We start from the raw sequence: 15,714 nt of genomic DNA on the forward strand, positions 1-15,714 counted from the left end.
GTGCCTGTCAGATCGGTGTGAGGCGCTGTGTATAAGGAGCAGATCCGGTCTCCTTACAGCCTATCTCCTATAATAAGTCAAGCATTGACTTTCCAGGTGACTGTATTTACCGTCTATAAACTGTAGATCATTTGCTGGCAACGGCGACCGCGGATGACAGCTCAGCCCAGCGACACGCCGGAGAAAAAAACTAAGGCTTTATTTATTTTTCTTTCTTTACTTTCGGTCTCTTCTCCTAACGACCAATGAAATTTCTCATAATAGGAAAAAATAAGGAAAAAAAAGATATTCGTTGGAACTTCACTGTCGATCTTCTTCAGTCGATACGCAGCAAGTCCAAAAGCTTCAACTAATCGTTATTTAATTTCATTTTTCTGAAGCTTTTAATGACGTAGAGGAAGAAAAATAATTTAAATGATTGGAGGGGTTTTGTTTTCTAATCTCACTCTGTCGGTGGGATTTATAAACTGACACTGAGCCATTACAGCTAGAGCTGATCGTTGCTCTGTCGCCTTCCTGCTTTTTGTTTTTTTAGGGGATTTCTATTGCAAGGGCAGGTAAAGGGTGGAGGCATTTTGAGCTTTTGAGCCAGCCGCGGCACGAGTTCTTCGTCCGCGGTGGTTGATTGATCCGCTGGTCGATTTATCACTGTTTTTCCTTGCAGGATTCTTGTGGTTATCTTTGGAATGATTAATTTGAGGTGGCTTTTCTGATTTCTGTTGTTTGAAAAAAAATTCGCTCACATTTGGTGAATTATCACCGGGAGAAAGAATAAACCTTTTTGTCCTTTAATTTTCTGTTGGGGGGCGAGGGACTGGAGTAGGCCTCTCTGTGATTCAATTGTTTTTTGAAGAGGAATTCGCATTAAAAATGTGTTTTTGATGCATTTGGTTTTGTTGGGTAGAGTGGATCCGGATGAAATTTAGTGATTTTGTGAAAAAAAATAAAAGGATTTTGACCGCAAGAGAAGACTTATGGAAGGGGGAAAGCTGATTCTTAGTATATCTTTTTCAGGTGTTTCAAGGCAGATCTGAACTGGAACTGAACCATTTCAGGAAGAAAAGATAAATCTGATAAATCTGTTTTTCAGAGTGAAAACGTGGAAAAGCAGATTCCTAAGCTTTTTAGCATGTGGTGAGAGGTAGACCCGAGACTTTTTGGAGTGTCGATGATCCTTAGATCTCGTTGAGATTTAACCAGTTTATCTTATCGATCACCCCCACTCGACTGAAGAGAAACAGACGCCAATGGAGTCCGAAGGAGAAGCAGCGGTTAGTATTCGATCTGTTTCCCCTGTCCACTTTGCTCTGAAATTCATTGGGTGCATAAGAATCTCAGTTTTCAAAGTCATGAGATTTCAATGTCTCACATTGTGCTTCACTTATCTGATGGAAATTTTAGTAGTTTAGCGTAGACTGATTTGTTCGTTGCTCTTTATCCATCGCTTTCTTTGTTGTTTTGCGAAAGACATCTTCATTGCACAGAAATTCTGTCTTATCGTGCTCTTAATTAGTTTTGCGTTTCTTTCTGCACTATTAGCTTATTATCCTATTGTTCTTAGTGAATTGATGTATTAATAGTCTGTTCCTGAAATTGCATTCTTCCTTTTCTCCCCCGACTTTTACCAATTATGTCATTTGATTGTTCAGCCAAGGACTTCAAAGCACGGTCAGGTCTGCCAGATCTGTGGTGACAATGTTGGCACCACGGTGAGCGGTGAACCCTTCATTGCTTGCGATGTTTGTGCATTTCCCGTCTGCAGGCCTTGCTATGAGTATGAGAGGAAAGACGGGACTCAATCTTGTCCTCAATGCAAGACCAGATACAAGAGGCACAAAGGTTTGTTGGAAATTAGTCTTAGTCATTACTTGTTAATAGATGAACGTGGAGAAATAGAAATGGATGATGTTGATTTTTCTTATTTGCAGGAAGTCCTCCTATTCGAGGCGATCCTGTTGAGGATGACATGGATGATGTTGATTATTCTTCTGGAAATCAAGACCAGAAGCAGAAGATTGCAGAGCGTATGCTAAGTTGGCATATGAGCTATGGGAGAGGTGAGGATGTCAGGACCCCAAACTATGATAAAGAAGTTTCTCTCAACCATATCCCTTTGCTCACCAATGGCCAGTCGGTAGGTCAAGCATTGTTTAAGCATGAATTCATCCTAACTAGTTATGTGAATGGTCACTGAATGAGACTGTGTCCTTGGTTTGTTTTTTCAGGTTTCAGGAGAGTTGTCTGCAGCATCTCCTGAGCGTATTTCCATGGCATCTCCTGGGGCAAGTGGTGGAAGCAAGCGTGTGCATCCACTCCCTTATTCAGTGGATGCCAATCAGTCACGTATGTGTCTCTCTCTCGTCCCCTACATACACACAAGCACACACACACACATTTAAGGTGCATTGCACGTAAGCACCAATATTCTGTTTTAGTATTGATTCGATCTTCCAAAAATATCTTCTATTTGCAGCTAATATTAGGGTTGTAGACCCAGCAAGGGAGTTTGGTTCACAAGGATTTGGTAATGTAGCATGGAAAGATAGAGTCGAAGGCTGGAAGGTGAAGCAGGAGAAGAATGTTGTTCCAGTGAGTACTCATGCCACTTCTGAAGGCAGGGGAGGTGGAGATATTGATGCCAGCACTGATGTACTTTTGGACGATTCTTTAATGTGAGCTCCCTTTTTATTGGATACCACAAACTTTAATTTGTTATTGAATTGTATATATTTATAAAAGTTGGATTTTTTGTGGGGTTCTGTAGGTTCTGTTTATCTGTCCATCAAGGTTTGGGATTTTGACGTTTTTTTACATTCTACAATACTTGGTGTAGTGGTAAAATCCTGGAATGTCAAGCTTGAGAACACAAGTTCAAGTCTGAGAGTGGCCACTTTGTGCAAAAAATTGCCAAAGGTTAGGACCATATCCAGTCCATTCCTCCCAAGACCCCACATGGTTGGGACCAACATTGGGAATGACCTTTTTCTAATGAATTCTACTACTCTAGGATACATCACCTTCTCCTGGAAAGTTTAGAGAGTGTTGGTCTTTCTTGGTTGTTAAACTAAATTTGCAACTTGAACCCTCAGAATTAGCTGTGTATATGGTGAGCGGTGACTCATTTCTGTTGTATATAGCTTAATTATCAAGGCAGCACCTAGACAACAAAAAATCACAAGACAGCAGTCTTATTGTAATATTATTACTATGGGCACATATTATTGCTAGACGTGTTAACACATTCTATCATATATTATTAATGAAGAGAGTTGCAAATTTCTAAATCTATATGCATGCCAATTGGTATGTAAAATTAGAGAATTAACCTAGAATTTAGTTTTTTCTTTGTAAAATTCTATCACCTAGGTGGGCATATAGGCAGGTGATTAGGTGTTTCATTATTTCCTAGAATCAACTAGACTCCATTGCCAACCATGCTTTGTAGTTTCTTTGACACAAAAATTTTGCAGGACTGTATATGCATATTTAGTTTTGTCCTTGTTATAAGAAATGAGCCTCAATGCTTTGTTTTTATAATGCAGGAATGATGAAGCTCGGCAACCTCTTTCAAGGAAGGTCTCTATTCCTTCAGCTAGGATAAATCCTTATAGGATGGTCATTGTTCTTCGATTAATTATTCTCTGCATTTTCTTGCACTACCGTATAACGAATCCAGTGCCCAATGCCTATGCTTTGTGGTTGATCTCTGTCATATGTGAGATTTGGTTTGCAATGTCTTGGATATTGGATCAGTTCCCAAAATGGCTTCCAGTAAATCGTGAGACCTACCTGGACAGACTCTCTCTGAGGTGAACGATTCTTTCTTCACTCCTCCATAATTGAGTGTCAATATATTGCTCTTTATGCTGATTTTGTGAGTTATTAATTGAAAGTAAATTTGACAACAGATATGACCGAGAGGGAGAGCCATCACAATTGGCTGCTGTTGACATTTTTGTCAGTACTGTTGACCCTTTAAAGGAACCTCCTCTTGTCACAGCAAATACCGTCCTATCTATTCTTGCAGTTGACTACCCAGTTGACAAGGTCTCTTGCTATGTCTCTGATGATGGAGCTGCCATGTTGACCTTCGAGGCTTTGTCTGAAACTTCAGAATTTGCAAGGAAATGGGTCCCTTTCTGCAAGAAATACAATATTGAGCCGCGTGCTCCAGAATGGTATTTTGCACAAAAAATTGACTATTTGAAAGATAAAGTTCATCCATCATTTGTCAAAGATCGCAGAGCCATGAAGGTAGAGTTTTTCTTCATCAATAAAGATCTTTTTTTTATTTGTTATTTTCCTAAATCATGTCCTTCGCCTTTTTCTTCATGTATCTTTTTATGATTCTGTTGCAGAGAGAATATGAAGAGTTTAAAGTTCGTGTCAATGGACTTGTTGCAAAGGCACAGAAAGTTCCTGAGGAAGGGTGGGTAATGCAAGATGGTACCCCATGGCCAGGAAATAATACCAGAGATCATCCAGGAATGATACAGGTTGCTCCATTTTGCCTTAGTAGATCCGATTCAGAAGTGCATGCAGTCTATGAGTTGTTTGTAAAACCCAGTATTTCTGTTTCAGAAATGCTTATAACATTGACAAATGTTATTTATACAAGCTCATGTAGTATCTTCAGATCTAGATGATGATGTGCATATGCTTGTCTTGTGAACATTTTATTAAATCACCCTATTTTTCATTTCTATTTTTACATCCCAAATTATTGGCCAAACTTGTAAAGACTTACCTTGTGGCATCATTGTTGTCTACAGGTTTTCTTAGGCCATAGTGGAGGACTTGATAGTGAAGGTAATGAACTGCCACGATTGGTCTATGTATCTCGTGAGAAGCGTCCAGGCTTCCAACATCACAAGAAGGCTGGTGCAATGAATGCACTTGTAAGTATTTTTGTCATCATTAACGATCTGTGAATTTTGTAAATATCAGAAAACAGAAAGTAAAGTTACAGCAGAAGCGGAAAAATAAAAGGCACAACCACTCAGCTGTGGTCTCATTGATAAACAAAAACATATCCTTTTTGCCAACCCAGAAATGGCAGACTCCATTACAACTCCAACTGATTTAATGCACTTCTAAGTAGCTAGACTGCTTAAATGGCTGCATAATGAAGATTGTCCATGCTATGATATATCTCAATATAATGTGCAATGTAACTCCATGACAGGTCCGTGTATCAGCAGTGCTTACCAATGGTCCCTACTTGTTGAATCTTGATTGTGACCACTACATTAACAACAGCAAGGCTCTGAGGGAAGCTATGTGTTTTATGATGGATCCAAACCTTGGGAAATCAGTTTGTTATGTTCAATTTCCACAAAGATTTGATGGTATTGACAAGAATGATCGTTATGCCAACCGTAATACTGTTTTCTTTGATGTAAGTTCTTGTGTTACTTTCTGCAACTGGGTATCTTTCATATGCTAGTAATTGAGTGTCTCCATATGTGCTTTTCTCTTTAATCATTAATCTCTTAATGTAACTTCTGGTAATCATGTGAAAATATTTGGATTTTGTGGAAAACATTATTGTAGTTATCTTTTTGCTTCCAACTGTTCTAATTATGTTTTTATTTTCCTTTTATTCTGTATGTTAGATAAATTTAAGAGGTTTGGACGGCATCCAAGGTCCTGTTTATGTGGGTACAGGATGTGTCTTCAACAGAACAGCTTTATATGGCTATGAGCCTCCTGTAAAGCCTAAGCACAGAAAACCAGGTCTGTTTTCTAGTTTCTGTGGTGGATCACGAAAGAAGAGTTCAAAATCAAGTAAAAAAGGATTGGACAAGAAGAGATCTAGCAGGCATGTGGATCCAACTGTGCCCATATTCAATCTAGAAGATATAGAAGAGGGGGTTGAAGGTAAGGATGATTTCATATTTTCTTGGTCACCATATTTGTTTTTCCAAATCAATACTTAAGAGTTTATTAAGAAGAGAAAAAAGAAAAAAGAGGGTACAATCATCAATACCCCATGGGCAAAGAGGAACAGGACCATAACATGTACAACCTTGCAGCATGAAAAGGCTAGACCAATGGATACAAAATTACACTTTTTTGTTGATTACTACATTAATCATTTGAACATGGTGTTGAATTATGTCAAAATAGACATGCAATGTTGTTCTATTTTATCCATGAAAACAATTGATTGGTTCTTTTAAGGCTAACTCTTATGTTGTTTAATTTCTTTATTCATACTGCGTATTGTTAATTATTTTATTATAATCACTGTTATTATTGCATATAAAAATGTTATTATTCATTCAGCTGGTGATAAAAGATTTTGTGAGACTGATACTTTTATTCTTGCTCCAAACCAGGTGCTGGATTTGATGATGAAAAGTCACTTCTCATGTCACAGATGAGCCTGGAAAAGAGGTTTGGTCAGTCAGCTGTTTTTGTTGCCTCTACCCTCATGGAAAATGGTGGTGTTCCCCAATCTGCCACTCCTGAGACTCTTCTTAAAGAAGCCATCCATGTTATCAGCTGTGGATACGAGGATAAGTCTGACTGGGGAAGTGAAGTAAGTCCATATCTCATTCTGATGTTTTGGCTTGCATTTTGCTATTCGTTACTATGAGTTATAGGAACCTCTCATGCGATGACATTATGATACTGTAGCTTATTAAGATCTAAACCATTGTTTAAGATGGATAACAAGTAGGTGATATTTTAATAATTCGAGTCTGATTTTTCTTGGGAAAGGAAAAAAAATTTAAGTAAGATGTAAAAAAGAAAAAAGATTTGTGCCCTGTCATATGTACATGGCTTTAGGCATTCCAGCAAGAAACACTTAAGTTGTTACATGGCCTTCTGTTTCTGCAGATTGGGTGGATCTATGGTTCTGTCACAGAAGATATCCTTACAGGATTCAAGATGCATGCTCGTGGCTGGCGATCAATCTACTGCATGCCCAAACGGCCAGCCTTCAAAGGATCTGCTCCTATTAACCTGTCAGATCGTCTAAACCAAGTGCTTCGATGGGCTTTAGGTTCTGTAGAAATTCTTTTCAGCCGACACTGCCCCATTTGGTATGGCTATAGTGGAAGGCTGAAATGGCTTGAGAGGTTTGCATATGTCAACACAACAATTTACCCAGTAACTGCTATTCCTCTTCTTGCTTATTGTACATTACCAGCTGTATGTCTACTTACCGGGAAGTTCATTATTCCACAGGTAACTATCACTACTTTCATCACACTGAATACATTAATTCTCACTTTGGTAACTGCTATTGAATCTCACCAAGTTGTCTGGCTTTTGAATGCAGATCAGCAACTTTGCTAGTATTTGGTTCATATCCCTTTTCCTTTCCATCTTTGCCACCGGTATATTGGAGATGAGGTGGAGCGGTGTTGGGATTGATGAATGGTGGAGAAATGAACAGTTTTGGGTTATTGGAGGTGTCTCAGCCCATCTTTTTGCTGTCTTTCAAGGTCTTCTCAAAGTCCTTGCCGGCATTGATACCAATTTCACTGTCACGTCAAAGGCATCTGATGAGGAAGGGGATTTTGCTGAGCTCTACATGTTCAAATGGACAACTCTGCTCATACCACCAACCACTCTCCTCATCATCAACTTAGTTGGGGTTGTTGCTGGCATTTCCTATGCCATCAACAGCGGGTACCAATCATGGGGTCCTCTCTTTGGGAAGCTGTTCTTTGCCTTCTGGGTGATTATTCACCTCTATCCTTTCCTCAAGGGTCTAATGGGACGCCAGAACCGGACACCTACTATTGTGGTTGTGTGGTCGATTCTCCTTGCTTCCATTTTCTCCTTGTTATGGGTTCGCATTGATCCCTTTACCACCAGGGTGACTGGCCCAGATGTTCAACAGTGCGGAATCAACTGCTAGAGGGAATATAAAGACCACAGAATAACAGAACCAACAAAATGATGTTGTAGTAACACAACAGGAAATATGAAGATTTCATTTTGATATCCACATAGGCTTTTGTTTGTGATGTGCCTGAGCTGTGCCTATCATGCTGTGGTCTTATGGATTTGTGAAAGTATATATATATGTAGATAGGACAGCGCATTTTGTTGTCTATAAGTTATGATTATTTTATTTGTTGAACCAATGAAATTATTGAGCTCTGTTTTGAGTGAGAAGAAACTGGACTAGAGCTACTTTCTTGCCTTCTGGGTTGCGTGGAAAAACAATAAATTGAATTCTAGATCTCCCAATCTGTTCTTTGTACCTTGTTTTTTGTTGTTACATGCTATTGGTTTGCAAACAACTTCAACAGGATCCATCATAATCTCAACATGACACCTTTCTTTATTAAAGGAGGTGGATTCTGGGGGTTGATACTTGTAATTTTTTCTGTTTTCTAGGGGGGATAGAAAGGCAGGCGATTTGATTGAATGATACAGACATAAAATTGGAAAATGTTGGGCTCGCATTACCAAGCCAAATCCTAGTTGAAGCTTTAGGCCCAAGGCACAGACATGCATATTGCACTAAACAGTCCACGCCCAAGTACTCACTGAAAACGGTTTGTTTGAGTCCGTTCACATAATCTATAATTCTATACATTAAAAATAGTCGCGAGATAGCCCATGAGTTGCAAGTGATTGTTATGATAAGTTTTAAGTCATTACATTGCAGGTTAATCCTCATATATTAGTCCTTTGCTTCTATATTTTATGGGATGTGGGATTTCTTTTCTCAACACTCACACATGATCAGATATCCCCAAATATCTGCTATTTGCTGAAGCCTATGCAGTTTTGATCCGTCTCCGTATAGCTAAATCCTTGAGCTTGCATTGTATTGGAATTAAAATTGATCGTCTTTCATCCCATTTTGCATTCAAAGACAGCGTTCTGCATAAGCACATTTGGTTGTTGTCCTTTTTTTTTTTGGCGAAAACATTTGGTTGTTGTTCGATGACATCCAATCTGAACTCGTTTGTTTAGAGTCTGTACAATGGGTTTTTTTTTTTGAAAATAAATAAAAAGAGAGAGGTTTACACAATCCTCCACTATATATTATTAGTGTCATTTCAATTAGAAAAATGTGTGTTTAAAATATCAAATTTGATGTTTTAGGTAAAACTAACAATTTGCCAAAACGTTTTCAAAATATTTCAAGTAGAAAAATCTTTCACAAAATTGTTTTGATCAACCCAAAGTACAACGCAATGCAGTAGCACCATATCAAACACCTTTATTTTCTTCTGTTTAATGAATTCCCAACTCTTCAGTGACTCAAGTCAACCTTTAATTTGCAATCTTCTTGTGAAAAATATTCCTGTAAGTATTTGTGGATATAACTGAGAATCCTTCATAACCCTCCTGCAGTTCATTCAACTCCAATGAATTTTTATGCTCATGGACATGCCAAGTATTGTATTTCCAATTGGCTTTGTATATCCAACCAAACTACGAGTTAAAATCAGCCCCGACAAGATTGCCCCCCATAACGTCACACAACATATTCCTGCCGTGTATTGAGAATATCTCCCGATGATAATACCGGAAATGATTATGTCATCATCAGGAGATGTTCCCAATACACAGCGGGAATGTGCTGTGGGACGTTGTAAGGGGCAATCTTGTGGGGGGCTGATTTGATCTCCCAAACTACATATTTTGAATTGGGATTTGTTCCTCAGCACACCTCACACCCTCACAAGTAAGGGTGTCAACAATGGACCGGTTTTGGATTGGAGCCCGTCCAGTCCAAAATCAATTTGGACGGATTGGATGGACCAATAAAACATATTGGATTGAATCAGTCCAGTCCAAAATATATATTAGATTGGATTCGACCTGGTCTGTCTGTAACAAATTTATATTGGATTGGGTTGGATTAAGCCAATATCTGGTCCATTGATATAAGATAAGAATATATGTGTCAATGGATCAGGTTTGGGTTGAAACCAATTTAAATCAAAATGAATTTGAACAGATTGGACGATCCAAACATTGAACTGGACCGGTCCAAATTGGTTCAAAACATTCATTGGATTGGATTGGACCTGATCCATTTATAATCAACTCACATTGGACCCCACTCAAAGTGCATCCCACCATGTATTGGGAACATCCCATGAATAAATTAATGTATGGTTGGGACATGTTGTGAAGTTGGTGTGAGGAGCAGATCCGGACTCACATGTCTCCCCTCACATGTCAGATTGATGTGATGTATCACGATTGGTCCATTAGGCTTCCATAAAGGGTAGGGATGCATTACCAACAAAACACTCCCAACAGGAGGGAGAATGAGATTTCAGCCCAGGGCCAGAATTTCTAAACCCAAAGTTCAATTGAGGTAGGTGACAGCTCAGAATTGATGCCAATTCATGGGGCATGGTGTATAGTGTGGAGGGTTTTGACATTTTGAACATTTATAACTCTATAGTGGAATTGAGAAATCTGCATTGGGACTGTCATCTTTTCCGTTATCATTTATGGGGAGATGTTGGCCTGGCGTTGGAAGCAAATCTAAACTCTCCAATAGAAAACTTTGTTTTTGGCGAAAATTTTGAATTCCATCACATCTTTGAGCTTTGCTTTGAGTTTTCCAACCACAATTCCACAGAACCCACCGGCCACCAGATTAAACTAAAAAGTCAATCTAAATTGGAATAAATTATAGTAGTCTAGAAGTTCCCTGTTCCCAAAATAGTTTGATGTATTGAAAACAGATTTTAGCAAAGTTTTCCAGTACAAGGATAAGGAGATACATACAATTAATTAATAACTTCTACACTCAAGACCCATCAAGAATGCTCAACAGAAGACTCTATATATGGACCCTTCATTTGTGGCAGACACGAGCTGTGGGCATGGTGACACAGATTGTAGCATATTTCTTCAGTGCTTCCGGGGTCCCAGTCTTTGGATCTTCAGCAACCGCAACACCTGCGATGGAGCAAACAGCGGCAGCTGCAGCAGCAAACATCAAGTCCCTCCTCCCATTGCTGCTCCCTTTGTTGTTGTTGGTGGTGTTGGTGGTGCAACTCAGTTTGGCTTGTTTACCGTCGGCAGCCCTTGCAGTTTTAGCAACAATTAGACCTCGCCGGGAAGTCGTCGAAATCCGCTCAGAGGCGGTAATGCCGCCCAGGAAGGAGGCTGTCATGGTGACTGAAGCCATTTCTGCAATTTGGTTGCACTCCCTACCTTCTCCCTGCTACGCCACACACACGCTTTTGGATGCACACGGATGGAGATGAAGTGTCAGTGTTTAAGGGATGCCAATAACAGGAGGAGAGGCTGACAGAAGGCCATCCATAATCTTATCTTAAGGTTTGTTTGGACCAATTGATGGCAACCACGTGTTGCATTATCTTGGGAATTGGTGATTGGCAGGAAATAGTTTCCTTTTCTCACAAAAGAGAGGCCACGAATATTGTTCATCATAATTATTACACGTGGCATACTATTATATAATTCAATTCCAAGGTTTTTAAAATGGTTCAGATAGGGAACCGTTGAAGGGATCGGTATTCAGGTGGAACGGTCCAATTATTTGGTTTAAATGAATGGCCCATTTTAATTTAAAAATTAATAAAAATTAAAAACGGCCAAAAATCAATGGTTTGTGGCTAAAAAGTAGTTTTAGGGTGAAACATGACTGTTTAAAAAGTAGTTAACAGTTGGTGACTGTTAACTTTGAATTGTGCCTCTTGATCATATTCGATCGAATCGTGATCATTGATCTCATCAACGGTAAGCAACGGTCATCAACGCACCAAAATCAAAGTCGTTCATCATGAGCCACTGCACTTTCTAATTCTAAGGAATGTAAATCAACTCCTATTGAAATACTAAAAACAAAACTTATAATTTCCCAATGTGGGACAAGTTCAAAACTAGGTTTTATAAGAGAAAAACTAATTTTTCAACCAAGTATGTGAGTGCAATTTCTCATGTAATTGACCAATCAAACCCATTGGATTTAATCTCTTATGAGATTAAAATCCAACAAAGATGAGATTCTAAAGTGCAGTGGGTCGAAGAGTAAGATGAGTGCAACGAAATGAAGCTAATCCTTGGGCTAGACGAGTTAGCATTTGTAACCAAAGGTTTTGATGTTTTAAATTTATATAATGTAGAATGGATCATATAAATTGTAAAGTTGGATTAATTTTGCATTGACAAATTTACCCTCTTACAAAACAGATTTTTTAGTTGTAATGGATGTAAACATGAATTCTAATAAAACATATGCTTTTTTTATCAAAAGCCCAGTTGAGTGCAATTGTAAAAATTTATTTATTTTCTTTATTGATGTATTTTTATATCTTATTATCAATGTAAATATAAATTAGAAAATGTGTTTTCTGTCATTTGTCAATACATAAATGTAATATTGTCAAATAGAGGCAAAAGTGAACCATAGTGCAAATTTATCCTGAACTGGGATTTACATTCCATTGCATCATTTCCATAGCCTTACTTTTATTTTAGGCTCTCTTTACTAGTTGCCCGTATTGATGAGTCTGAATCTGCTCTTCACAGAACGTGCCTCACACCCACCTCACAGCAAGTCCGGATATGCTCCTCAGGCCCCTCACCAGAAAGTTTACCACTGTATAAACCTCACTCCTTGGATGACAGTTCTCAGTCACTTTGTAACTTATAATGGCGTTCAATCAATAACATATCACTGAGCACCTTCTTCTTCTTCTTTTTCTTTTTATCTTTTTACTGATTAAGCAACCATAGAACCCAACATCTAAACTTTGTCAGAAGAACAGTTGAAAAGGCATTTATTTCCATATTCCAGCAAGATATGATTGACTTTATCATTTGAACCTTTTTCTTGATCTCTACTAATGGTTGTGGCTTTGAGCATCCGGGCTCAAACCACATAGACATAGTGAACTACTGAGAATTTGTCTCACCAAGTACAAGCTGGAAAATGAAAAGCTTTGGCAAGGTTTCATTAAATGGATTATACCAGACATTTTCCTAACCCAGAAAAAAAAAATATATTTTTGGGATCTGCTTTCAGAATCAGAACAGAGAAACATTAGAAGAAACATAGTTCAATTGAAATTTCCATAAGATCATGAGTATAAAAGGAAAGTGTAATTTTAGCCCAAAGATCAAAATATGGATATATCCAATACTTAAAATTGGGCAATGGTGTGCAATACTATACTTTTTTTTATAATCATTAGGGGGTGAGGAAAAAATTCCAAACTTTTAAATATTTTAAAACACTTCTGTATGGGTGTAATATTTATGAATATCTGGATGCACCAATACCGATATGTTCAATATGTTTTAATTCTTGATTTAGACCAATGCCCTTAATACAATAAATTTGATTTTGATCCTTACAACTGCCTTTACAGCCCCTTGCAGCTATGCATCGGCCATAAATAAAAACATACAAGCACAAGATATTCTCATACTGCAAAAGGCCCTAAAAAAAGCTGTGTGAGGACAATTTTGTAAAGACCAAATCTGAGTTACAGCACAACTACACACACAATTCCTCACCCTGACTAAATCCTAAATTCCTAATCCACTTTAACAGAAACTCAACGTCCTTCAAACGTAAAAGCTATTTGTCGTCCCAGAAGCCAAAAGCTGTGCGGCTATGCTTTTGCACGATGTCCTGATACCATTGTTGACCGTTATAAGTTACAACCTTTGTTGATAAAAGCGAGCAATATCTGGACCCACTTAAAAGATTAAAACAATCCGGAAAAGAGTGACCATTGAGACCAAACGCACCCCTAGTTAGGGTTTACCAGTAAATCCATTCTGAGAAAGAAACTAAGGCTTTGGTTCGAAGGAAAAAGTAGAAAAAGGAAGGGAATGATAGGGAACCTATACAATGTTTGTAAAGGTTCCCTTATTTTTTCCTTTTTTTCCCTGCATTTTCCTTCAAACCAAACGTAGCCTAAAGATAAAAAACCCCTACTTCTACTACTACCACCACAAGGACAATGAGTAACGACAATCCACTGTATTTACACGCCTGCACTCTGCAGATGATGTGAGCACAACCCATTGTCCCAATATTTACCCGACTTGTCCCACCTTGGAGATCTTCTATCTAAGAAATTTAATCAAACGCTTTGGACTGTAAACAGAATCCTATGAATGGTCTACATCCACTTCAGCATAGAAAATCTCATAGATGGGGATTGATCAAATTGTGGGATTTACGCCACAGTTTTTTCCCAAGTGTGACTGGACCAGATACATTAGATTTCCCTTCTTAATGGAGATAAAGGGATGAGGAAAGATTACGGATACATGATGGCATACAACAAGTATGGTGCCTACATACATTAACTCAGTCTCACACAAATGATACAGACAGACCAAAGAGAGCCGCAGCAAAAACACTATGAAATATGAATATGGTAGTATTTACCTTCTGGGTTTATGGATATAAAGCTGATAGGTTCCATCCTTCGCTTGTGATCAAAGATCTGAGGCTTCGGACTGCTTCAACTTCCTAATGTCAGCTAGCTTTTACAGGTCATCTGACTACCCATCTTTAATTCTGTCTATTTATCTCCTTACTTCTTTGCTTCTTCTGTGGCTGGCTTTGAGTTCTCCGACGGTGGTGGTGCAGCTGCAACACCACCATCAATACAGCTTCTGCATTTCCTCTCTACCCACCCTTCTATGTCATGTTCCCCATTTCTGCCAAAATGACGCCCACCGCAAAGCCGAGCAATGATCCCAGCCAAAACGGCAACTATTGTGATCACGGCTAAAACAACTACCAACGTCTCAATAGACCCATGTGTGGAATGATATGAGCTTACGACCAAAGGAGGCCCCTCTTCTGATTGTGGCAGCTTATGATCGTCCAATCTTGACAGCATGTTCCTCGCAAACCTAACCGTGACCATGAAGAACTTGATCTTCCCCAGTGGAAAGCTGAAGCCTCTGGGCTCTGTCTAAAATTTCTCACTTGTGAAAGTAGAAAACTGAGGAGATGAAATATTGAGATAAAAGGCAAAAAGAGACATAGAGCATAGAGAGGTGCATCGGAAGTTGCATCCCTTTTGGACAAAGCTAGCGAGGCATTGAAATTGAAATATGATTCCTTGTGTTATTAAAAATATTTATTTTATTCAAACGTTGGAGACTTTGGGTCTTATTTGTCTAATGATGATCGTTTTCATTCTTCAACTTTATCTGCTTTGGATTAGCTAACTTGAGTTAGCTGCCTTTTGAAGTGCAGTGGAATAAGGATGGAAGTCTAGGTTGCAGTTCTTGACCCGACCAATCAACCCACTTTCCTTGGGCTAAGTCGGCTTATCCTGACTGGTTTTAATTCTGTTCAGCTTGGGTTCTGCACCATACCGCTATCCAATATCAATTCTCTATATTTTTTCTGTTTCGATTTTACCATTATGCTAACCTGAAAGGTCAGGTTGGTTTTATATTTTAAATTTAATTTTTTTTAATATAGAAAAGTGAAAAATTCTCATATTTCCTAATTTTAATTTAAATATTTTAAACTAACAAATCAAACTGATAAATCAATCTAAACCAATATAATTTGAATTGGTCGATTTTGGATGACCAATTTTCTAATCCAATTAGGTCAGTTCGATTGGCCAACCTGAAACCAAACTGAACCAAACACCCCCTCTTAAAGCAAAAGTGAAACGCTAACCCTACAACCAAGTGGTCTTGATTGTGTAGAGTTTGAACCACCTCAGAGTTAGAACAAAGACAGGTTGCAGACAAGACCTT

General features: G+C 38.5%; 2 protein-coding genes and 1 long non-coding RNA gene across 6 annotated transcripts; 1 reads left to right on the plus strand and 2 right to left on the minus strand.

Moving 5' to 3' along the window:
* On the plus strand, positions 1-8,211 carry LOC148844847 (cellulose synthase A catalytic subunit 3 [UDP-forming]). Of its 4 annotated transcripts, none has more exons than XM_088954016.1 (15): positions 1-96; positions 1,015-1,271; positions 1,650-1,839; positions 1,929-2,134; positions 2,226-2,343; positions 2,474-2,672; positions 3,543-3,809; positions 3,909-4,254; positions 4,359-4,496; positions 4,773-4,898; positions 5,186-5,398; positions 5,616-5,880; positions 6,342-6,544; positions 6,847-7,197; positions 7,292-8,211. In XM_088954016.1, exons 2-15 carry the CDS (start codon positions 1,248-1,250, stop codon positions 7,874-7,876), a joined length of 3,231 nt encoding a protein of 1,076 aa, XP_088810142.1. In that variant the 5' UTR covers positions 1-96; positions 1,015-1,247; the 3' UTR covers positions 7,877-8,211. The 4 variants fall into 4 exon arrangements, with proteins under 4 accessions (XP_088810142.1, XP_088810141.1, XP_088810139.1 ...); XM_088954015.1 differs by lacking the exon at positions 1-96 and adding an exon at positions 235-330; XM_088954013.1 differs by lacking the exon at positions 1-96 and adding an exon at positions 236-557.
* Positions 8,212-10,649: 2,438 nt separating this feature from the next.
* On the minus strand, positions 10,650-11,366 carry LOC148844848 (photosystem II 5 kDa protein, chloroplastic-like). The gene has a single exon (XM_088954017.1). The coding sequence runs from the start codon at positions 11,129-11,131 to the stop codon at positions 10,796-10,798; it is 336 nt and encodes a 111-aa protein (XP_088810143.1). The 5' UTR covers positions 11,132-11,366; the 3' UTR covers positions 10,650-10,795.
* A 1,893-nt stretch (positions 11,367-13,259) lies between these two features.
* On the minus strand, positions 13,260-15,066 carry LOC148844849 (uncharacterized). The gene is made up of 2 exons (XR_016102319.1): positions 14,375-15,066; positions 13,260-13,606 (listed from the first exon to the last, which is right to left on the minus strand). It is a non-coding gene; the product is annotated as an uncharacterized LOC148844849 (long non-coding RNA).
* Positions 15,067-15,714: the final 648 nt, after the last annotated feature.

The sequence above is a fragment of the Nelumbo lutea genome, chromosome 7, assembly GCF_056320005.1.
Source record: "Nelumbo lutea isolate HS-2025 chromosome 7, American lotus-T2T, whole genome shotgun sequence".
NCBI classification, from domain to species: domain Eukaryota; kingdom Viridiplantae; phylum Streptophyta; class Magnoliopsida; order Proteales; family Nelumbonaceae; genus Nelumbo; species Nelumbo lutea.